At 43.7% G+C, this 17,785-nt stretch overlaps 3 protein-coding genes across 6 annotated transcripts; 2 read left to right on the top strand and 1 right to left on the bottom strand.

The window, feature by feature from the left end:
- Positions 1-53: 53 nt before the first annotated feature.
- LOC149268532 (WASH complex subunit 1-like) lies at positions 54-1,890 on the bottom strand. Its single transcript, XM_089472428.1, has one exon. The coding sequence runs from the start codon at positions 1,745-1,747 to the stop codon at positions 158-160; it is 1,590 nt and encodes a 529-aa protein (XP_089328554.1). The 5' UTR covers positions 1,748-1,890; the 3' UTR covers positions 54-157.
- Positions 1,891-1,929: 39 nt separating this feature from the next.
- On the top strand, positions 1,930-10,661 carry LOC149268531 (uncharacterized). 4 transcript variants are annotated; one of them, XM_089472424.1, is made up of 11 exons: positions 1,930-2,115; positions 2,693-2,958; positions 4,646-4,771; positions 4,847-5,065; positions 5,133-5,459; positions 5,529-6,282; positions 8,429-8,675; positions 8,739-8,853; positions 8,923-9,031; positions 9,092-10,485; positions 10,570-10,661. In XM_089472424.1, exons 2-10 carry the CDS (start codon positions 2,776-2,778, stop codon positions 10,468-10,470), a joined length of 3,459 nt encoding a protein of 1,152 aa, XP_089328550.1. In that variant the 5' UTR covers positions 1,930-2,115; positions 2,693-2,775; the 3' UTR covers positions 10,471-10,485; positions 10,570-10,661. The 4 variants fall into 4 exon arrangements, with proteins under 4 accessions (XP_089328550.1, XP_089328549.1, XP_089328548.1 ...); XM_089472423.1 differs by having other exon boundaries at positions 8,414-8,675; XM_089472422.1 differs by having other exon boundaries at positions 8,096-8,675; positions 9,092-10,088.
- A 190-nt stretch (positions 10,662-10,851) lies between these two features.
- On the top strand, positions 10,852-17,529 carry LOC108616799 (proteasome-associated protein ECM29 homolog). Its single transcript, XM_018012232.2, has 10 exons — positions 10,852-11,008; positions 11,166-11,296; positions 11,358-12,238; positions 12,314-12,799; positions 12,870-13,333; positions 13,393-13,755; positions 13,816-14,457; positions 14,524-15,776; positions 15,882-16,022; positions 16,077-17,529. Exons 1-10 carry the CDS (start codon positions 10,978-10,980, stop codon positions 17,397-17,399), a joined length of 5,715 nt encoding a protein of 1,904 aa, XP_017867721.1. The 5' UTR covers positions 10,852-10,977; the 3' UTR covers positions 17,400-17,529.
- The last annotated feature ends 256 nt before the right edge of the window (positions 17,530-17,785 follow it).

Genomic DNA, 17,785 nt, shown 5'->3' with positions numbered 1-17,785 from the left:
CTGAAAACCTTACGCGCTTTGCAGCACTTTACATTACAAAAATAGTTACTCAGTTGTTATGCTCGATCTGCCCAAAACAGTTTAATAATTTTGTCTAATGCTTAAAGCAAGGCACACACATATAGCTGGAATTAATTTAATTCTAATTAATTTCGTTCTACTCCCAAGCATCTGCATCAGCATCATCATCGGAATCGCCCTCGTCGCTGGACATGGAAGTTTTGCTTTTCTCCATTGGTGCTGCAATTATTTTTGACAGTTGCAACATCATTGGGTTCCCTGATTGCTCCACCGGATTTGGATTGCCTGAGATTCCCTTACGTCGCAGCATAAGCTTATTGTGTAGGTCCGCCATCAGATCACCTCCACTGGTTGCACTACCTCCTGCCCTGGATCGGCTTGTTGCATTACCATTTAGTTTGCCCACAGCATCTGCGTCTCCATCTGGATTTACGGGCGCAGCAGCTGACGAACGCAAGCGTCCACCATGTACACCCCCAGCATTGCGTATGGCAGCCATCAGCTCAGATCGAGGATCATCTGGTGGTGGTGGCCGCGATTCGGGTATGTTTAAAGGTGTTTCCAAGGATGGGGAGATGGGTTTGACGGCGCCATCAGAAGACAGTTTGGCAGTTGTTTGGGCGGGTGGTGGTGGCGGTGGCGGCGGCGGTGGTGGTGGGGGCGGCGGAGGCGGTGGTGGAGCACATTGCGCAGCTGTTGGTACAGTTCCAGTATAAGATCTCCTCGTCATGTGCGTCTGCGCTGCTATTGCCTGCACAGTTACAACCATGTTATCAGGAGCAACATCTAACTTTTCACTCAGCTCAGTCAACTCGGGCAAGTCGGGTAAATCGACAAATTGATGCGATGGTGCAATGGGTGTCTTCTCCTCGACCGGCACATACTGCAAGTCATTCGCGATGCCTGGCAAATCTGGTAAGTCCAACGGCACGTCGATAGCCGGTGCCGCCAACGCTGCGGGCGTATAGCGCAAGTCCCCAGCTGGTGTGGTTAGCTTGGTGGTGCCATGTGCCAGCGAGTGGGGCGCCGGTGCCAATAATTGGGTGGGCTTTGGCTTATTGTTGACATCTCGTTTATGGTTCTGCGGAGGCAAGTTCCGCTTCCAGGCATTTAGATCATCACTGCCATAGGCGAATTCATTGGTATTGAAGCGCAAAACTGCAGGCACTGATTTAGCGGGCGGCAATGGACCCAAACCTGCGACGCTGTTTGTGAGCTGACGTTCTGTGATAAGCGGCGTCTGTTGCTGCTCCTCGCCACGCACATGAAAGAAAACGCCGTCGATATCCACGGCACTGTGCGAATCACTCGCTGAGTCAACATTGCGATTGCGTTGACGACGTTCTGATATCGCTGTTGTTGAATGTTTTTGTGTTGGTGTAGGAATATCCATTGACTCTTTGGCCACGGCCGGAAAGGTTGCAGGTATGTTGTTTAAGATACCGTGGCCTGGAAACCGGGCGGGCGCAAAGATTTTGATGGATTTCTTGGAGCCAACAAGTGCATCAATTTTAGCCTGGGCACGCATGACACGCTCATTTATATGCTGAACCTTGGCACCATTTTTTTCTAACCGAGCATCGATGCGGCCAAAAATTGAGTTGATTGTTTTGTTTAGACAGTCTAGCGACTGTGCTGCTCTGATTATTGTTTCCTCGTGATGTAGATCAGTCGGAATTATCGTTACCTGGTAGGCGCTGTGCACATAAGATTCGCTTTCGTCCATTTTTCTTTATTTGTGGATATAGTAAGAAATTAACGACTTGCATTTAGCTGTTTGCGATTTCTATCGCCCCTTTGTTGACCCTATCCAAGCAACAGCTGGTTGTGCGAGAACTGATAGTGCTGCCAACTTGCGCGTTGTGTACCAATGCCGATACTATTTTATCTATCGATATATGACGCATTTATGAGTCAAAGTGTGGCAATCAATCGTAGCTCACATCACTAGTGCACACTCATCAGATTATCGCAGTTGTTACGTGAAAAAGTTGTCAAAGGCTGATTTTGTTTTAGTTTAAAAAGTGCTCAATAATTATTTTTCACTGCATTCAAGTGCGTTAAACGAAGTGTACAAATGTATTATTAAAACAGGTATGTTTGCCAGCTTATATTTATCGTTCAAATTGCGTTGTGATGATAAACGTGTATGTGTGTTTTGTATAAACGTGGCTTTTCAACAAAATGTAGGAAAAAGATAAAAAGTCGAGATTTCAGTAAAAAATCAATACCAAAAGTATCTATTTGGCAGAGGTGTGCGTTTCAAATCGATTAAATATTGAATTTGTTAAAGAACTTGGTGTTTTTGCAAAAGTGAAAAAATGCGTGTTTGTATGCCTGCTGGCCGCCATTTTGAATATTTGCTAAGAAAAAACTTCCCCTAGCCCCGTTGCCCGTGTGTTTATTGTTCGCCCATGAACAGATGCATATGTATGTGATATAAATATATTTAGTTGGTTGGCGTGTGGTTGTTTACATGTGTATTGTTTTTTATTTTGCTATGACTGCAAAGCCACATCAACAATTATAATATTTATATACATAGTATATGCATACTAACTCGAGTGTTTAGATATGTTTGTAACCACTTGAGTAGGGATGTTGCGGAAATTTGTATTCACTGAAATATCGATAAATCATAATTTGGTTTTTTAATTCTCTTCACTTGCAGCTTAACAATTGCAATTTATTGTAAATCGTGACACGGATTACAACAGGGTAGCCACAGGAGATCAAGAGGAGCCGGCTGCAAATATGGAGCATATACTGCAATCGTATCCAGAGGATGCACGCCGTATTGGCGAAGAATATTTATCTAGTCTAACGGATTTAAATTGCAATAGCAAGCCGCTCATCAATATGCTCACCATGCTCGCCGAGGAAAATATTAACTATGCCCATGTCATTGTGCGCGTGGTGGAATATCACATCAGCCAGGTTAACAAATAAAGCATAACTAATTAAAACAGCCACAACACACAGAAAGAGAGAGACACACACTCAAACACATATATCAGACATACTGAAACATACACACATATATGCAAAAAGAGTCCTACGTACATCCGTCGCCGATACCGCCGTTTACACGGCAGTTGTGTTAACACATGATCTCCATGTCCAAAGTGTGTGTTAGTTGCAGTTAGGGAAACCACGAAAGACCTTAAGTTGAAAAGCCATCGATGACAGGAACTGTGTAAACAAAGAACTCGATTGCCACTTGAATATTAACAAAAGAAAATTATTTCGTTTAAATGTTATTATTTGAAATATCTGAAATGTGGACAATTTGTATATATTGATATTGCAATAGAGCCACAAGATAAATTCTGTGATTAAAAAATAACAAGTAGTATACTTGTAAAACAAATGGCAACCGAGATTAAGAATGATTAATTTACAATATTTAGGGCATACATTTGAAAGTTATCGATGGCTTTTGTTTTACCTTCAGGCCTTTGTGTTAAGCGATGTGGGCATGCCAACGAAAAGATTGTAATATAATTTATATATAACTTTCTTTGATATTACCCCAACTGCATACGCTTTGTATAAGCCACATTTTAAAGTTTAACCAATGAGGCAATAGATAAGCTGTGTTTTTAACAGAACAATCTGGATTGATCTTGTTGTTTAAACTTTAAAGAAGTATCGTAGCTCAATTTGATACATTTATATTTGGGTTTTAAGCAGGGACTGATTTATCCACTACAAGGTAAGACGTTTACTATATTTCTATTCTTCTTTTTCCTCGATACCTTGATACAAAATACACAAAGAAATCGAAAAGAAAATTCCAATAAATGAGAAAATACTTAAACAATTGTCATCAAGTTGTCTTTTATTTTATACAAGTATAAAACATTGATTCAAAATGTAATATAAACAAAGAAAAACAATATAAATATTATATAACAACAAATAATTACCTACACGCAGCAAAAGAACAAAAATTAAGAGATTTATAAAAAAAAAAAAAAAAAACAATTTCGCAAAAAGGAAACCCTGAGGCAAAACAAATCAGTAATGTATTCAACTTGTAAAGTAAACGGCATACATATTTTAATTAATTTGTAGATACAATATATTTATAATTTTAAAACCTGACCCAGAAAATCTAGATTTTGTATTTCATATGAATACGTTTATAATTTCTTAATATTAGAATTATCAAAGGTTTTGTTTTCAACCAAGTTGAGCAAAGTTTCGAATAAATTTGAGATACATTCGTATAACGCAAATTTATACATTTTTCCACTGTGGAAACATATGTGGATACAATGCGATTGGAACAGTTTCTTAAAAGTCGTCTGTAGACTGAGTTAGAGGCGTTTCTTTACCTTGGGTTACGTAGCTCTTTTTGTTTTCTTTTTTTTTCTATTGCTCAACTGCCCCCCACCTTCAACATGGAGATGCATTTGTGTCCAGCAGCTGCCGTTGTCGTCGTCGTCATCGTTGTTTTCTTTTCTCTCTATGATCGTCAGTCGTGAGCCAAGGACTGAACTGAACTGAAGTTGTTGATGCTGGTGTGGCTCCTCAATCTGTGTCGAAACACTTCGCTAGCGACGTTGTAGAAACTTATTCTCTATTTTTATATTCTTACCTATCTTACCAAATCAAACAGGTGCCGCCCGAATTCAAATTACCCATACTATATTTAATTGATTCGATAATTAAGAATGTGAAAAGCAGCTACGTGCAGCTGTTTGGGCAATGCATAGTCAATATATTTCTCAACGCCTTTGAATCGGTAAGTCAAGTCAGCAACAAATGTAAAAGCAATATTCATCTTAGCTAAATATCCTTTCGAATTTCTGATCTTTAGGTACAACATTCGCCATCCCAGGTGCTGGAGAAAGTGCGTGAACGCATGTATCTGTTGCGGCAAACGTGGAATGATGTGTTTCCTGCATCTAAGATGTATGCCCTGGATGTTAAGGTCAAGCGTTTGGATAACAATTGGCCCATTACGGCGAAACCAAGCCAACCTAATAAAATACACGTTAATCCCGCCATACATGTCAATCCTGATTTTCTCAAAACCGTAAGCATTATACGAACCAAAATGTAAGACTAGTTAAGTAGCTAATTAAATAAATGTTCTTTCGTAGGGCATGGTGTCTATGCCCGTAAACTCGGCTCTGCCTAGCGACATGGAGGAGATATTGCAGGCGAAAACACGTGAGCTGCTGGAGCTGAAGAAGCGCAAACTGGAACTTGAATTGGAGCAGACCAAAATGCATTTAAAGGAGCAGGAGCGCCAACTAAGTCAAGCTGCTGATGCAATTGCTGTAACGCCCATGACAGCTGGCATGCCTGCTCCACCAGCTATGCTACGTCCACCAGGCATGGAGACAAGCGTGCCTCCGCCTAACTATCCTAGCGGCATGCGACTTGTGCGTCCAGTTGCGCCTATTGCTCCAGTAGTTGGCCAACCTGTAAGGATTATGCTTAAACAAATTAGAATATACTGTATACTGAATCTAATTTTTGTTTAATATTTGCAGCCGTTTGTCAACAAGCCAAAGGTGCACCCAATCAATCCAGCTATGCTCAATTCTGTGCGTCAGCGTGATCCTCGACTGGCCCGTCAGATGCAGCCGCAACAGTCAGCCCCAATGGCAGCGCCCATGCGTGCACTAGATCCACGTCTGGACAGTCACAAAGGCGGCAACTCTTCGTCCTCCTCTTCAGTGCATAAATCTAGTCGTTCACGTAGCAAATCTCCGTTGCGTAACTCAGGCAGCAGTAGCAGCAGTCGTTCCTCCAAACCCAGCAACAGCAGCAGCAGCAATAATCACCACAGTTCCAGCAGCAGTCGCAAACGCAGCGAGTCAAAGAGCTCAACGGCATCAAGCTCATCCTCTGGCTCAGAGTTTAGACACAAGAATAGTAGTAGCTCGCCTGTCAAACGCTCGTCTAGCTCACGCGACAAGCATTCATCGAGCAAGGAGTATTCCCATAATGGCAGCTCACCATCAAGCCACAGCAAACGCAAGAGCAGCTCGCCTGCAAGCTCGCCAACCAAATCGAAGCGCAATGCCTCACACAAATCCATGAGTCGCTCGAAATCGAGTGGCTCGAGGAGCACGCGGTCACGCAGTCGCTCACCAATATACAGGGATGTGGACATGCGCAGCGTGGAGCGCAGCAAATCGCCAGAGCCAACAACGAAGGCAACAGCAGCGATATCATCAGTGGTTGTTCCAGCTTTACCAGCAGCAGCAGCAACAGCAGCTCCAGCAAATGATTTAGAGAAACGTAAGAAACAATTTTTAATTCTAATCTCACACTTGTTAGCCAACAGCCAAGTCGTTAGCAATACAAATGACAAAGTAGTTGAATTATGCACAAATTACAAACCAAATTGGCGGCACCGAGGGCTTGACAGCAGGGACTATCAAGGGGTCAGGTTGGGGTTGGTATATTGAGTGTTAAGTGTTGATCTCATTGGAAAACTGCTACGAAACTACAGTTGATCCCTCCCATGCTACTGAAACAAATAGCAAAGTGCAATTAATTCCAAATTTACCACCTTTTTAATACTTTAAATAGCAAAGCTCGTGTTCCAAGTAATTGAAGTCAATTTAATCCATTTTAGAGGTGAACGATGAAAGCTCGTTTTTAACTATCATAAAACTATTAACAAAAGACTTGCTGGAGTCATATAATGACTTCATTGCCTCATTGCCTTATAGGCTAGGTATTGCAAATAACTATCAAAGGCTACTTGAATCTTTATTAGTTTAAATTCTAATTTTAAATAATTTCTCATTTAAATATATAGTTATATATATATAATTCATTCATATTACTAGGAAATTGCAAGAATTACTTTTCTTTTTTTTTTTTTTTTTTTTTTCAACTTTGCACTTTGCTTGAAAAGCTTTGATGGTAACTCTAGAGGTTGTCACCTATCCTGTCGTTCTGAGTTTGTTCTTCCAACTTTCCTTTTCGTAGGCGTTGTTTGGTGAGCTTTGTTCACTCGTTGCTCCACTTAGATCGATATGCCTTTTGCGATTATTTGACAAAACTGAGATAATTAAATTACTTTAGTTTATATTTCCAAAATTTTAAACGAAACTATATAAGCCTATAAGATTTATGCAATTTTCTTAATTAATACATAAGAGCAAATAACGATAAAGTTCAAATTTAATATTACAAAAAAAAAAAAGAAAAGAAAAATAAACAAACCAAAAACCAAAACAAGAACTAAAGAACAAATATAATAAAAATTGCGTTGTGAAAACCTTTTGCATTCCAGTTGTTTTAATTAATGCAAAATAAAAAACAGCCAGGTGCCGCCTTTTGTTGTAATTTTAAGTATATTTACTTTGTGAAATTATCAAAAATGAGAAAAGCGTGTGATAAAAAATGTAAACTGATAAAACCAAAAAGAAAACTATGATATATGCTCCATATCAGTTTTGATAAGACTAAGATTAAATAAAGACTCCAGCTTTAATTTGTTGTAAAAAGTCTAAAAGAAACAAAAGAAATCCTAAGCAAAACTCGAATATTTTTAAACGTAAATATTTTATAAAACGAAGAATAATTGATTAAAGCGTATTTTGTAGTTGTATTATAATACAAGATATACATCTTGCCAAATATGTATATATATTATATGTTATTTTATTACCATTATTATTTATTTTTGTATTTGTAGAACGGCACTTTTTAAGAACTCACGTATTTATATTTTTTCTTATCTAGTCTAACCCGTTTCCTTAACGGAAATATAATTGAATAGTTTTATTTTTTATTATTATTATTTTGTTCATAATTTTCCACTAATTTTTCTAGCTCAATTGCTGTGCCTGGTGTATGTTGATGATCCACTTCAGTTCTTTATATTATGCAATTTAAAAACTCTTATGTTATTATTATTTTTTTTTTTTTTTATTGATTTTATTCAAACCCCATCCCTATTTAGTTCTTTTCATTTTGCTAGTCTTTTTTTGTTAGGGCTGTGCCCAGCCCCTTTTATAATTTTCGTAAGAACTCTTTGTTTTTTGTGGAAGCATAAAATACAAATTTCTAGATACACATTTCACACTACTTGAACCAGGGCCACGTTCACCGCATTTAGATGCATCTAGCAAGGACGTCGATTTGCGGCCCTTTGCCAAATTGGCCAGCATGGCGGCTGCCGTAAGGCCAGCAACGCCGCCGGCCCCTTCCATAACACTCGGCACGGCTAGAACAATTGCAGCAACGATTGCAGACAGCGGCAACAGCAGCAACGAGAACAGCAACAACACCAGCAGCACAACAAAAATTGCTAGCAGCGCCTCCAACGCAACGAGCAACACTTCTTCCTCAAAATTGCCCACAAAAGTGTCGTTCAAAATACAAAAACCGTTTAATAAATTAGAAAAATCTACAGCGCATTTATCAACAGCAACACTGCTGACAGCAGCAGCGCCACCATCAACAGCAATCGCTGAAGCAGCAGCAGCAGCTACAGCCATGATCCCGGCCATCATTAGGCAATCGTCTCCGGCGCCGGCTTCAGCGGAACTTCTGACGCACTCAGCTGGCGAGAAGCGCTCGGCTACCCAGATGCCGGCAAATGCGGACACGGATGAGGATGAGGATAAGCTGCAGCAGCCGCAGCAGAAGCGCAGTAAATCCGCCAAACTGGATGCGTAAGTGCAGCCATAGCCGCAATTGAATTTCGATTAAATATATAATTATTTCTGTTATTGCAGCCTCTTTGGCAGCGAAGATGTGGACTTGCGTCGAGAGCTGGCTCCAAGTATTCTTGCGCCGGGCAACGTGATTGTTGTCGAAGATGATTCCATGGACAACTGGGAGGCTAACAAGGTGAGCAGTCAAAGCTTAACTCATTTAACTAACATAACTATCAACTAAATCTCTATTCTTCGTGTTTAGCAAATTAACAAGACGCCTTTGTCGCCTGCGAAGAAACCGACATTAGATGAGTTGCGTGCCAAATTGGCCAAGACCGCGCGTCACAGCAATAAGCAGCAGGCTAAGCCGGGTAAGTAATTCCTCAAATTCAAATCAATTCCCACATTACTTTAGATATTTTATTCGTCAGACAAATCAAAAGATTACCCCGTGACTCAACGTCTCAAGCAGCTGTCGTCAGAGCTGAAAATGAGCGATGACTCACAGGAGGCGCACGACGAAAAGATGCGTACGATACTAAGTCAGGCACAGGAAATGTTCGAGAATAATGCCATAAATCCGGAGCAATACAAGGAGCTAGTTAGCAAAGTTGTGGTCTTGAATGAGACTGGCAGGAAGGACCGGCGACGCGAAACGGCTGTCGATGATGAGGATCTGGAGCGGAACGCAGCGCGAGATGCTGTGTTGCGAAAGCGCATACCCAAACTGAAGGGCAATGAGAACCACGCATCCAGTTCGCCGCGTAGCGATGGCGAGCCACAGCAGCAGCAGCAACTGTTGCCGATTGTCGACAAGCCACAGCAACAGCAGCAGCAGCAGCCGCCGCCTGCTAAGCAGCTGAAGAACAAGCGCGATGGCAAGCGACGCAAGCCCAGCAAATGGGGCGAGCAGGTGGATCCAGCTGCAGCACAGCGAGCCGCCTGGCAATTAGCTCAAAACAACAACAATAACAACAATGTAAAACGAAATGCGGTAGCAGGCGGCGGAAATGTTGGTTTTCGTGGCATGCCTTGGCAGCATCCGCCGTTGGTTATGGCACAAGCCGTCGTGCCACCACCACCGCAACCACCTGCTATGCTAACACTGCCGCCAGTACCAACGGTTAACATAACCAAAGCCATTAATTCACTGGACAATCCCATGGCAGATATGGTGCGCAGCATTACGATCGATGGCGGAACTAAGGAGATACGTTTCTATAATCAGGTGGCAATCATATTTATGGATGGCGATGAACCGCATGAGATCGGCTTCCAGAATGGACAGCGTGCCATCTACATTGATCACAACGAGCAGCCGCTGGCGCTCAGCTTCAATGACGACTACAAACCCTTTCAGTTGGATGGGCAGCTGCATCGCATTCGTTTCGGACACCCCTCTCGGGAGCTGTACATCGATGATCATTGGTATGAGATCTACTTTGGTGGACCGCCCGTTTCCCTGCCCATCGGCAATAAGTTGCATGTGCTGAAGGCGGAGGGACCGCCGCCAAATGTGGACATCGGTCGTGTGCGTCGAGATTTAGTTGTGGGCAAAATCAACATGATTGTCGATGCACACACAATTGTGCCGCTGTTTCTCGATGGCCGCCAGCAGACGTTCCATTTGGGCGCCGAGCAACACTCGCTCCAATTCGTGGATAGTTTCCTATATGCATTGCTAGATGGACAGCTGCAGAAGCTGGAATATGGGGGACTGCCTAAGAGCATGAAAATGTGTATTTCTTTATTATTCTCTGATGATAAAATCATGACGGTCTTCATAAAACAAATTGCTGAAGAAACTTGACTCTTTTTACTAAATGTAAAAATACTGAAATTTATTCAATAATATTAAGCTATTTGTTACTTATATGTTATACTAAAGTTTGAATCTGTTATTTTTCAGGTTTTCGTTGATGACTTTCAAGAGGATATTTTCTTTAAAAAAAAAATACGAATGTGTTTTAATTTAATTTCAATAAAGGCCTCGTAATGAAAGCAAACATATTTTATTTAAATACGTATACGTACGTATACGTGTACTGGGTACTGGGTACTGGGTAATTCTTAGCATGAATTTATCAACGATGTTTAGATTTCAAACTACGCGCTTTGTTAACAAGTTTAGAAAATCATCTGCCGTTCGCTATTTGGAGTGCCCCACAATTCAAACAGCGCGCCTATTTGCAGAGACAGAACAGAATGACTTGCTATTCAATAGTCTGGCAACGTCGTGCATAAGCAGCTGTCTAGGATGCACTGGCAACACTCACTCAGACGCTAAACAAAAAAATTGACCAGAAAAATAAGCAACATGGAAACAGCGGGGCCAAGTGCAGAAATTGGTAAAACTACTACATATTTTTGTCTAATTGGACAGTACATCATATATTAAGCTGATGAAAAGTGTCTCTGTATAGTTAATAATTAAGTTAGACGGCTTTTGTTAAAAGTAATCAGCGGCTAAAAACTGTCTTAAAAATTTTTGCATTCTTTGTGCAGAACTACTCGAACGCGTTTTATTGCGTCTGGGCAATGCGGACAGCGATGAGAAGCTAGAAACGACAGTGGGTAAATTTCTGACGCCCGTCATCATCAAAATCAATTCGCCGCACAGCGTAGTACGCTCTAAGGTAAAACGAATTCCTGAATGACTTGGCAGAAATTTACTGTAACTTGATGTATATCAACTAGGTGGTCGAGGTGCTGACACATATAAAGCGACGTCTAACATCACGAGGCCAGGTGCAGATACCAGTGGAAGCACTCCTCGATCAATATGGAGGATCAGAGAGCACCACATTCCTTAAGAACTTTGCCATCATTTTCATTAGTATGGGTTTCCCTCGCCTGCCGTTGGAAGAGCAGACAAAACTGGCGGCCAAGGTGTTGGGTTGCGAAAGCAAACTGGAGAACTATCAGGATAAGCTATTCATGCTTCTACTGCCCATTTTGAGTGAAATGAAAATACCCGATGATCCGGCACAACGTGGAGATTTGTTTAAGCTAAAAGAGAAGCCGGCAATTTCTGCCAGTTTCTTAGCTTTACTGCAGGATGTGCTTCTGCTGCCCTATGGCGTCACACAGGATCAGGATGTGCCACCTGGACTAAGTCCTTACAGCTTTAAGCGTATCATTGCTAACAATTGGCGAGCCGAGGAGCTGGAGAAGATCAAGAAGGGCATCGTGCGCTTTTTGTGCGGAGGAGTTTTCGCTGATAATGATATATTTCCTCTACTTGTGGTGGCTTCAGCTGATACGCGTTTCAGCGTGGCCACGCCTGCCATTGCTGAGTTGAGTAAATTGTGCACCATGCTGGATTTTAGTAACCCAGCTGTGACATCTCCTCTCTACACGCTCTTCATTGGCAATCAGCATCAGTTGACGGAGCGGCAAACGCGTCCCTGTTGCGCTCGAGTGCGCCAAAAGCTGTTGCAGTATTTGGTTAAGTGTCGAGGCAAGGGTATCTTTGTAGGCAAGGGTCTCCAAGTGATCTTCGATGGACTCTTTGGCAACAATACCAATCAGAAGTGTAAGGTCCTAGCACTGCAATTCGTGGAGTTGGTGCTACGGGAGTAAGTTGGCATTGTATACTGAATCGCATACTGAAGATACACTTACTAACGTGTTTCCTTCCTCCACTACGATAGCGGCCCACAAGATGTCGTCTCTAAGGTATCCAAAGTTCTGCTAACTGGCATCACAAAAGTCATTGGACGCGACTCTGTAGAGCCGAACGATGTACAAAATGCAGCGTATTCCGCCTTAGCTCAACACGCGCGCAGCTTTCCAGAGGATGTTAGCCAAGATTTGAAACTAGTGCTGGCCTACTTTAATAATCTAGCGACTTGTGCACCCGACTTGCATAGCTCAATACGCGAGGCGTTGGTCTCCATGGCGCCAGCATTTGCCTGGCAAACGAAGACCAAATCAGATGCCATGGATGTGGACCAGCAAGGCGATCCATCGGAGGTGCAGTTGGATGGACAACAGCATCTGCTACTGGCCATGCTACTCGACAATGCCGAGTCCAAGATACAAATTGTCCAGAACGTAACGAGTGTCTTCCTCACCAGCTGCTATCCAGAGTTCTATGCACCGGCACGTTATTTGCTGCTGCTTATTGCAGGCGAACGGTGCGTTTTCGCTAATATACCTATAATCTGTATATACGTACCTAATCCATTTCAATCTTTCTATAAATAGCAACTCCTTGAGAGAGAATGTGACTACCTATTTGTATGGAACTTCGAAGAAGGATCATGTCAACTATAGCATGCTCTCTTCCATTGAGCACACAGGCAAACATACTAGCGAATCGATTAGCGACTTTAATCATTTATCACTCGAACAACGACGCGTCCTGCTGCCCAGTTTTCATGCAATGATGGCCCATGTCCATGAGATGGCCAACAAGCGACTGAAGAAGAGCAGCTGCTGTGTGGTTATTGGACGGACCAAGCTGCCCTATAGTCTGGATGTCTACGAGGAGATACTCGACTACCTGCGTCTCTGTCTCTGGTATTCGGCGGGCATCGTCGCCGCACCGGGCGATGAGAAATATACTCATGAGCTGCGCAAATATATAATCACCAACTATGACGAGGAGGAATCTAATGCACTGCAACAATATTTACTCTTTGTGCAGCGCGGCGTGGAAGCTAAGCGAAGTATTCATAATCATAATCCTCAGTATTATGAGAGTAACAACTCTTTCTTTCTCTTTTAGCTGATTCAACGCTACTATGTCTCTATGACCTATTGAATGCGGCACCCGAGATATTTGCGCCCAAGCAATTGCATCTACTGGAGCCGTTGAGCAACTCGCTGAAAGATGTTTCCGAAGTAATGCGTCTTAATGTTGCCCAGGTCTATGGCATCCTCTGGGCCTACGGGCTACCAAATGATAAATTTGATCAGGAGATCGGCGATTGTCTAAACACCTTATCGCAGAAATCACTTGAGCATAAGCATGGCTGGCTTTTGGTGTTGGGTCACAGTTTCAATCGCAAAATTGACCAATTGCGGGAGCAAAATATAAGCAAGGATTATGCCAATTGGACGGAGTTTGTAAATGCAGTAAAAATTATTGGTAAGTCTTGATGGATAACGTAAAGTAATACGACACATAACACTTGGTTTTCATTCACAGCGAAAATGCTAACCGAGTCCCAGTGGCTGCTCATCTCAGCAGCTGTAAAATGCACCTCGATGATTGGCAAAGTGGTTGAGATACCCAATGTGCCAGTGGAAATTCAATGTGCCACTAGCAACAACGATGACGACGATGATGAAGAAATGGCCGAAACAGAGAGCATTCAAATTTCCACGAAGATGATCATATTCAGCGTCGTTTTCCAACTGCTGCGCAGCACTTCCGTTAGACAAAGGATTCGAGAAGAGGCAGCCAAATGCTTGGGCTATTTGGCAATTGGAGATGGCGCCCACTTTACTAAACGCAATCTGGAAAAGTTCCTAACGCTGACCAAGGTGCAAAAGGATGCAGCATTGAATATTGCCATCTCGGAGGCAATTGTCAGCACATTGTGTGGCTACGATGTTAACAAGGGTCCGCCCACGGAGACATTTGTGAATGTGCATTGCAGCGATGCAGATTTCGAGCAGTTCTTGATTGCCTTGATACGATTGGTTAGCGAACCCAATCCTCAATCGCGACAGGCCATCTCAGTTTGGCTGCTCGCTGTGGTCAAGCATTGCAGTAAGCGACCCGCAGTGCTCAACAAAAAGCAACTGCTGCAGTTCGCCTTTACGGAGCTGTTGTCGGACGATAGTGGTGCGTACAATTATTTAAATATTATATTTAAATTATTTGTGTATAACAATTTTCCTTTGCTTACAGAATTCGTGCAAGATGTTGCTTCACGTGGCTTGGGCTTGGTTTACGCCCTCTCCGATTCGAATTGTCAAACGGATCTGGCTAATTCTTTGCTCGATCAGTTGATTGGCGGCAAGAGGCAGGTGAATCAGGTGACTGGCGATACCGAACTCTTTGCCGAGGGCATGCTGGGCAAGACGCCAACAGGCGGTAATATCACCACCTACAAGGAACTCTGCTCCCTTGCCTCCGATCTCAATCAGCCCGATATGATCTATCAGTTTATGCAGCTGGCTAATCATAATGCCACTTGGACCAGCAAGCTGGGTGCGGCGTTTGGCTTGAAGACGCTCTCTGCGGAGTCGCGGCAGAAGATGCAACCCTATTTGGGCAAGATAATACCACGTCTCTATCGTTATAAGTACGATCCGACACCCAAAATCCAGAACTCGATGATATCCATATGGGACACCATTGTCACGGACTCGAAGGAAGTAACCGAGCAATATTATTGGGAGATTCTGCGCGAACTCCTCGACAATTTGACCAGCACGGAATGGCGTGTGCGCATTGCCTGCTGCTTGGCTGTGCGGGATTTGCTTAAGCGTTCAAATGGTTTGCGCTTGCGCTCCGAGGAGAAGCACCTGACATCGACCACTGGGACGATTCGTCGGGTAACGCCTGATACCATGGATGTGGACGAGCTGCCTGAGCCGGAGCTGCGCGAGCTTTGGTATCAGCTATTCCGCGTCATGGATGACATACACGAGGGCACACGCATGACTGCCCAAGGCACAGCCACATTTCTGAGTAAGCTATGCGTACTAGCCGCCTCCTCGGAGCATGGAAAGTCAGGCACTGCCGTCGCTGCCTCAATTCTACCCTTTCTACTAGAGACGGGCGTGGGTCACAAGGTTGCAGAAATACGCAAGGTCAGCATTAAGACTATATCGGAAATGATTGACTCGTCGGGTGCTTTGATTGCACCGCATCTTGCCACTCTCATACCCTGTATGCTGCGCGCTACAGGCGAGCTGGAAAACACCAAGCTCTCGTATGTGTCCACTCGTCTGGGCGCCGACAATGAGGCACAGGAAGCTGTCGACAGTCTGCGCGCTGAGGCAGCCAAGTCGCATCACACCATGGAGACGATCAACAAGTGTGTACGCTTCATTGATTACCCCGTGCTAGAGCGCATGACCCCAGAGCTCCTCGAGCTGATGAAGACCAGCGTGAATCTGGGCACCAAAATTGGCTGCGCCCACTTTGTTTGCCTGGTGAGTGAAGAAACTACATCTGAGACTATGTCTCTGTTGTCCCTCTCTTTTCTTAATCCCTTTGGAATACAAAAACTAATTCTTCTGTTGGTTTTTCTTCCACAGATTAGCATACGTCTAGGCAAGGAGATGACGCCCCTGGTGGGCAAATATTTGGGTGCTTGCTTTGGCGGTATCAAGGATCGCAATGCTACGGTGCGCAAATATAATGCGAGTGCCATTGGACATCTCATGGGACTGGCCAAGGTAAGATTGCTACTTAGCTAAGTCCTTGCTCCTCTTAAAATCTCCCTCTTACAGGAACAATCGATTAAGAATCTTTTTGCCAAACTGGACGAGCTGTATATGGAACAGCCAAACAATCGGTCCATTGCATTGACCATACAATCGATTAATAAGCGACACCATGAACTGCTCAAGGACTACATGGACTGCTTGCTCCCGTTGATCTTCTTTGCCATGCACGAGGAGCAGAACGAGGAGAACAAAGCGAACATTGAGCTGTGGAAGGATCTGTGGATGGACATTAGTCCAGGAGATGCGGGCATTCGAGTCAATTTGCATGTCATCCTGCCCAAGTTGGAGTCCTCGCTAACCGATGCGAGTTGGTCGCGAAAGGCGCAGGCAGCCAATGTCATCCAGAATATAGCAGTGCGGCTCGGCAGTTCTCTGGAGACAGCGGATCGAGTGCGGCTCATCAAGCTGCTGCTTAGTGGACTGCAGGGACGCACCTTCGAGGGCAAGGAGCGGCTATTGCAGGCGCTGGCTGCATTATGCAAACACCTCGATCGCCAGCACGAGATCTGTCCGAGCATCATAGAAGCAGCCATGCGCGAGGCACGTAAACAGGAGCCAGTCTATCGTACTATGGCATTAGGTGCGCTCGGCGACATATTGGATGTGCTGGAGGCAGATCGCTTTGAGGAGGTTTGCAACATGATCTGGTATTTGCTGGAGAAGAAGGAGCTGCGCGCCGTTGACTCAGATGATGATGACGAGGCTGGCTGTAGTGGCATTGCTCGCAAGGACTTAACAGCCGATGAGCGCAACAAACGCGCCCAAACGCTTAACAAATTGAAGGAAGTTGTTTGGGAGACCCTCGGCAAGGCGTGGCCCAAGCATGCAATCGAAACCCAGCACAGATATCAACTCTTCTTCGCCGAGAACTGTACGAGCATTTTGAGCGAGAGCACACGGCCTGTACAGGTGAGCCTGCTGGCTGCGCTAACCAAGTACGTGGAGCGCTTGTACATCTTCGACGAGACAGCCCAGCTACCCGACATAGCGCTCGAGCGCAACAATCTGGAAAAGAAGCCGAAGACGGAGGCGCCACCATTGCAGACACGCGAGGCCATCGTGCAGAAGATCTGCAGTGATGTCCTGGCCGCTGTCACTCTAGCTGCCGGCGTACCCCATACAGGACTCAAAAAGGAGGCACTCAACATCGTTCTGATGCTGATCAAGCGTCTCAGCCTGACCAGGGATCAGTCTACGTTGGCGCTGCTCAAGCAAAATTTCGAAGCGAATCTGAGCAAATTTCAACGCGACTCAGCACCCGAGGTGCGCTGTCGCATCAAGGACATTGAGGAGAAGCTGGCACGACTCGAACAGCATCCCAACTAAGAGTAATATACTACGGCATGTGAACCTCCATGGAATATACGATTATCTATAGACACTTAAATATTCATGCTAAGAGCACTTTTGGAAAGAGCAAAATAAATTGAACTATATTTATGTAATGAAAAATCAATTACACATAATTTTTGCATTGCTGACTGATTTGTTAGGATCGTAAAGATTTTGTTTACAGTTATCTCTCGCTAAAACGTGGAACAATTAAAATTCTTTGGTTCACCAACTGTCAGAAAAACATTCAATAACATGCAATACCAAGTGTATATAACTATTTATATATATGAGATATATATTTATGTATCCTATTAGCCCTTGCGTGTCTGTGAAATCACTTTGTATAACAATTTCCATTTTTGACATGACTACAAAGC

Source organism: Drosophila arizonae, chromosome 5 (genome assembly GCF_054131065.1).
Source record: "Drosophila arizonae isolate 15081-1271.41 chromosome 5, UAZ_ARI_1.0, whole genome shotgun sequence".
Taxonomy (NCBI): Eukaryota; Metazoa; Arthropoda; class Insecta; order Diptera; family Drosophilidae; genus Drosophila; species Drosophila arizonae.
The sequence above is the reverse complement of the archived record's forward strand: the minus strand, read 5'-3'. Positions and strand labels throughout refer to the sequence as shown.

Excerpts from the sequence above, each read along its gene's own strand:
- LOC149268532 (XM_089472428.1), bottom strand. The coding sequence starts at position 1,747 with ATGGACGAAAGCGAATCTTATGTGCACAGCGCCTACCAGGTAACGATA.
- LOC108616799 (XM_018012232.2), top strand. The coding sequence starts at position 10,978 with ATGGAAACAGCGGGGCCAAGTGCAGAAATTG. Across the intron at positions 11,297-11,357 it reads ACAGCGTAGTACGCTCTAAG|GTGGTCGAGGTGCTGACACA; the intron begins GTAAAACGAATT and ends TATATCAACTAG. Across the intron at positions 12,239-12,313 it reads GTGGAGTTGGTGCTACGGGA|CGGCCCACAAGATGTCGTCT; the intron begins GTAAGTTGGCAT and ends CCACTACGATAG.
- LOC149268531 (XM_089472421.1), top strand. The coding sequence starts at position 2,776 with ATGGAGCATATACTGCAATCGTATCCAGAGGATGCACGCCGTATTGGC. Across the intron at positions 8,676-8,738 it reads AAATCCGCCAAACTGGATGC|CCTCTTTGGCAGCGAAGATG; the intron begins GTAAGTGCAGCC and ends CTGTTATTGCAG. Across the intron at positions 9,032-9,091 it reads TAAGCAGCAGGCTAAGCCGG|ACAAATCAAAAGATTACCCC; the intron begins GTAAGTAATTCC and ends TTTATTCGTCAG.